This window comes from Acanthisitta chloris, unplaced genomic scaffold (assembly GCF_000695815.1).
Source record: "Acanthisitta chloris isolate BGI_N310 unplaced genomic scaffold, ASM69581v1 scaffold2493, whole genome shotgun sequence".
NCBI classification, from domain to species: domain Eukaryota; kingdom Metazoa; phylum Chordata; class Aves; order Passeriformes; family Acanthisittidae; genus Acanthisitta; species Acanthisitta chloris.
In genome coordinates, this window is record NW_008663033.1 from 1 (window position 1) to 5,206 (window position 5,206).

At 48.7% G+C, this 5,206-nt stretch overlaps 1 protein-coding gene across 1 annotated transcript in view; it reads left to right on the forward strand.

The window, feature by feature from the left end:
• Positions 1 to 851: 851 nt before the first annotated feature.
• CHAF1A (chromatin assembly factor 1, subunit A (p150)) overlaps positions 852 to 5,206 on the forward strand; it is a gene marked incomplete at its 3' end in the record, with an annotated part of 11,686 nt that continues 7,331 nt past the window's right edge. The window contains exons 1-3 of the mRNA XM_009070817.1: positions 852 to 900; positions 1,028 to 1,851; positions 4,361 to 4,417. Of these exons, the coding sequence (XP_009069065.1) occupies positions 852 to 900; positions 1,028 to 1,851; positions 4,361 to 4,417 (930 nt within the window). The remainder of the gene's footprint in view (positions 901 to 1,027; positions 1,852 to 4,360; positions 4,418 to 5,206) is intronic.

The following is a 5,206-nucleotide window of genomic DNA, read 5'->3' on the forward strand; positions in this document are numbered from 1 at the left end:
GACACCTCCCGCCAGCCCAGGCTGCTCTAAGCCTCATCCAACCGGGCCTGGGATGCTCCCAGGGATGGAGCAGTCACAGCTGCTCTGGGAAATCCATTCCAGTGCCTCAGCACCTCCCAGGGAGGAATTCCTTCCCATATCCCATCTAGCCCTGCTCTCTGGCAGTGGGAAGCCATTCCCTGTGTCCTGTCCCTCCATCCCTTGTCCCAAGTCCCTCTGCAGCTCTCCTGGAGCCTCTTTTGGCACTGGAAGGGACTCTAAGTTCTCCCTGGAGCTTCTCTTCTCCAGGCTGAACATTCCTAGGGGATGGAGCAGCCACAGTTTCTCTGGGTAAGCTGTGCCAGTGCCTCAGCATCCTCACAGGGAAGAATTTGTCCCTAATATCCAATCTAAGCTAGCACATGGAATCCTGGAATGATTTGGGTTGGAAGAACATTAAAGATCACCTCGTTCCACCCCTGCCATGGGCAGGGACACCTTCCACCAGCCCAGGTTGCTCCAAGCCCTGTCTAGCCTGGCCTGGAACACTCCCAGGGATGGAACAGCCACAGCTGCTCTGAGCAACCTGTGCCAGTGCCTCAGCACCCTCACAGGGAGGAATTTCCCTGTCAGATCCCACTGGATGCAAGCCAAGAATCCATGGGATCTTCCATCCAGGCAGCCCCAAGATTCCCTCAGCCTGAGGGTGACAGTGGGACCCCTTTATCCCCCCTCACTGTCCCTGTGAGAGCTGTTGGGCTGTGGCAGGTTTGAGCTGCCCCAGGGGAGCAATCACCTCCCTGGGAATTGATCACAGCCACAAACACAACATAACCCCTAAAAATTGATTGATTGTGTTTTCTCCCCTAGCCATGGAGTGCAGGGACAAAGCAGCTGTTCCTCCACGGAAGCTTGTGCAAGGTAAGGGAGTGTCTGGCACTAGGTGTCACCTGTGGAGGTGTCAGACCTAATTTTGTGGTAAACCATCCCTAATCTCATCTTTGCACCTTTAATCCCCTGAGTAACTCACTCAACCTTTGTGTTGCAGCTCGACTGCCCTTCAAGCGCCTCAACCCTGTGCCAAAGGACAAATATGATGTGGATTCAGAGGTGAAAAAAGTCAAGAGCTCCCCAAGTGCTTTTATTTCAAGCAAGGATCCCTCCCTGGATCCATCCTGTGCCTCCCTGGACAATGTGGAGAATGACTGTCAGTTGGGCTCAGCTGGGAATTTGACTCCAAAACTTGTCAATGATAAAGATTCTTTAGACCATTTTGTCCAGAAAAACACCAGAGGTGACACAAGTGAAACTGGAATTGTCCCTGAGCTGCCCAAGGGCTCTGCCCATGGAGTCTGTGATGGCACAGACAGGGGGGACTGTGATTCTAAAGCTGCTTCACCTGTAGCTGCAACCAATGGCACAATAGGAGAAGAGTTAAACCAGTTGAGTTGCCTCAATTCCTCCCAGACTAGCCACCCAGATGACTTCATGGAGACTGATGTACCCTGTGGAGCTGCAGCCACTAGGGAAGAAGATTTGGGAGATGGGATCCAGTCCCCAGCTGGAGTCCCAGAGGGGAAGGATGCAGGGAGCAGGAAGGGCAGCCAGAGCAAACTGAAGGATTCCCTCTTTGAGGGGAAGGTGCCCATAGTGCTCCTGGAGGATATCATGACTGTGAGGTCTCCCCAAGTGGCTTCTCTGGATGGAAGTGTCACATCAGAAAATGAGGCCATGGAATCCTTTCCTGAGCAAGACTCTGGACTCACCAACTCCTCGCTGAGCTCTGGCTCTGGGAGCTCTCCTGAGGTGCAGTTCTTGGGAGAATCCAAGAGGGACACATGTCCTTTGGTTGCCTCAACCCCTGCTAGGAAGGTTGGTCTCTTCTGCTGTGGGTTTTAAAGCTGTTGTGCTGCAGATGTTTGGGTTTGCTGTGTTCGTAGAGCAGAGGGTGGGTAAGATCCTCAGGAGTGGAGGGAAGGTGATGGTGATTTCTTACTGAGTTATTACCCTTTGGAATCTTCCTCTAAATCCTGCAGCCAAGGGATTGGATCCCACCTGGTTCTGGTGTATTCCCATGGTGTTATTGTCACTTTGAGCTCTGTCACAGGTTCACTTGATTCTTTCTTTAATGAAATACATGTCCTGGGACTTGGCAATTTGGTAACTCGGATAAGGAAAGTGTCTAAAAGCAGTTTTGTCCCTCAGGGACTGATGGGATATTGGGAAGGAATTCCTCCCTGGGAGGTGCTGATGCACTGGAATGGATTTCCCATAGCAACTGTGGCTGCTCCATCCCTGGGGGTGTTCTAGGCTAGGCTGGATGGGGCTTGGAGCAACCTGTGCTGGTGGAAGGTGTCTCTGTGTGGGACTGGGTGGTTCCAACCCAATCCATTCCACAATTCCATGTGGGAATCTGCTCCAACAGTGTTCATCAACACCTTCTCCCTCACCCTCACGTGAGGAATGGCCATTCCCAATCACTCCAAGCAGAATTATCCTTCCCACTGCTTCCCAGTAACATTTGGGATGGTTTTGATGTGTTTTTGGAGAAATCCTGGAATGACAAATCCTCCTCAGTCGCTGCTTTCCTTCCCCTGTTTGAAACTTCACCCAAATTTTCCCCAGATTGTGTTTCCAGCCCCAAATGTAAGCTCAGCCTAACCCTGTGCCCAACCTGTGGCACCTCCTTGCTTGGCTTTATTTCCCCCCAAACCATTTTCCTTCAGCAGCAAAGCCAAATAACACATTCCTGAGGCCATTCCCACCCCCTTCCTTCCTCCCCAGACCCATCCTGAGGTGTGTTTTGATGACTTCCATGGGGAAAGGACCTCCAAGGTCCATTCCAACCCAAACTATTCCACAATCCTATGAAATTAGCTCTGAATGAGGTGATTTATTGTCATGTGGAGGTGTCTTGGGGGCACACAGTGAGCCCTGCAGAGCTGAGCAGTCCTGGGTAACGTGCTCAAGTGCTATTGCTAGGCCTGACCTACTCTTAAGAGTGGATTATCTCACCTTGGTTTACTCAGCTACACTATTAGAGGGGGGGAAATGCTTAAGGTGTCAAGGTGAGGATTGAGGTTGTGCTGCCAGAGGTGGAGAATCAGGTGTGTGGCTTAGGTGAAGGATTGACAACTTGACTTCTGCCACTTTGAGCCTTTGAAGAAAGGTTTTAATCAACCATTCCCACAGGATTGAAGGGGAAGTTGGCCCACAGGTGTGGGGAAAACCTCAGTGGGCTGGAGGAGGTGTGGGTAAGTGAGCTGAGGTGTGGAGCTCCCCACGGGATGGATCTTCCATTCCTTGTGTGTGTGTTTAGCAAGTGAACTGATCAGTTCTTCCTCTGTGCACACTCAAGTCATTCATCTCTAAGACAAACAGACACTCTCCAGCAGGCATGAAGTGTTTCCAGGGTGGCAGAACTGCAAAGAAAGAAACATTTGAGTCCTGATGTCATCCAGTAACATTGGCAAGGTTGGAATAACCCCCAAAATGGGGCTTTGGTCCCCAAGCTCTGTGTCCTGGCATGTTTGCCTTGCTGGCTGGAAGCAGCTCTGATAACCTGCAGCTCCCAGTGGCAAAAACTCTTGTTTTTCAGCAGATAAACAGAGCAGATCAAGCAGTTGGGCTGTGTTAGTCTGGAAATCAGGGTTGAAATGTGGCCCCTGGTGCTGTGGGTGGCAGGAGGAAGAGCCAAGAACTCAAGGCACAGTGTGCTGAAATATTGACAAATTAAACCTTTAACCAACCTCTTGATGTAAATACCTCTTTTTTTTTCTCCCTCTATAAATAACAGCTCTGAGAGTAATGTGTGACCTGTTGGGAACTTGGGGCTGATGGAAGAGCAAAAAGGGCTGTGATTACAATAGAAAAAACAGCTTTAATCTGGATCATAATCCTTGTATTGGTGAAGTTCTATCATAACAAGATGAGTGGTAGGGTGCAAAAAAGAAACCAAACCACCCCAAACCCAATTGTAACTCCAAGAAAGTGACTTTGCCATAATTAAACCTCCCCTGTGCCATAATTAAACCTTCTCTGTGGTTCTCTCCTGGGTCAGAGCAGCTCTTTGTTGGTGTTGCATATGATATTCCCTTGCAAATGATGCTGAGGAGAGGTTTGTTTATGCAAACTGGGTAAGGTGAGGATCTGATGTAAACAGAACTTTGAGATGGATTCAGGCTGAGATGGAAATCAGGGAGATTGGATATGCCTGGAGGGTGTTCCCATCTCCTCCTCTGAGGGAATAGTGGAATGTGCTGAATATATTTGCAAGGACAATGTTGCTGTAGTTCAGTCTGGTCTCTTCCCAAGAGTTCTGGTGCCTCATGGAAAAGGAACGATGTGGATCTGCTCTCAAACTTGTGTTTTGTAATTCCAGGTACCTCAGAAATTCCACAGGAGCTCAGCAGAGAAGGAGAAGCTCAGATTGCAAAAAGTAAGGCACTTCCCCCTCACATACAAACTTCACCTGAGCAGTAAACAAAACCTTTTGCCTTTCATCTCAGGCCACCTGGAGCATCTCTTCTCCTTCTTTTCCTCACACTTGGAAGAACCTCCATGCCCCTTGGCTCTTCCCACAGCTCCTCCATACAGTTGGGGTGAGGTGTGGATGACCTGCTCTGCTTTTGGGCCCCTTTGGGGAAGGGATTACAAGTGTAACTTGCTGATTGCTTGTCAAATTTCCACTCTCAGGGGGTGATGCAGCTCAAGTGGACTAAGACAAGTGAAATCTTCAAGAGCTTTGATTTTTGGGCCAATTTCTTTCCTTTTTTAACCCCCAAAATGTGAGGTCTGATGTTCATGAATACATGAGGCAAGTGGGTCACTGTGTTTGTCCTTTGCTGGAGAATATTCCTCCCTGGAAATGCTTCAGCTCCAGGTTCTGTTTGCTTGGATGCAAACTCTACTTCCTAATTCTGCTCCCATCTTGCTTTTAGCCAGGAGGAAATGCCCAATATAAAGGATCCTGTTGGATCACATGGAGTTATAAACACTCAGTGCTGCATCAATGGGAATTTAGGGGATTATTTGAACTGCAGATAGACAAGTTTGTGCTTGGGAATTGTTATTGTGTTTCTTACTAGCTCATTTATAAACTTGTTATGTGTTTTATAGCAACTCCATATAGATATATATAAACCTTGTTGCTTTTTCCCAGTGCCCCATATAGAATCCCAATCTGTTGTTTTCTTCCCTTCTCTCCCCTAGGTTAAAAATAGCAGGA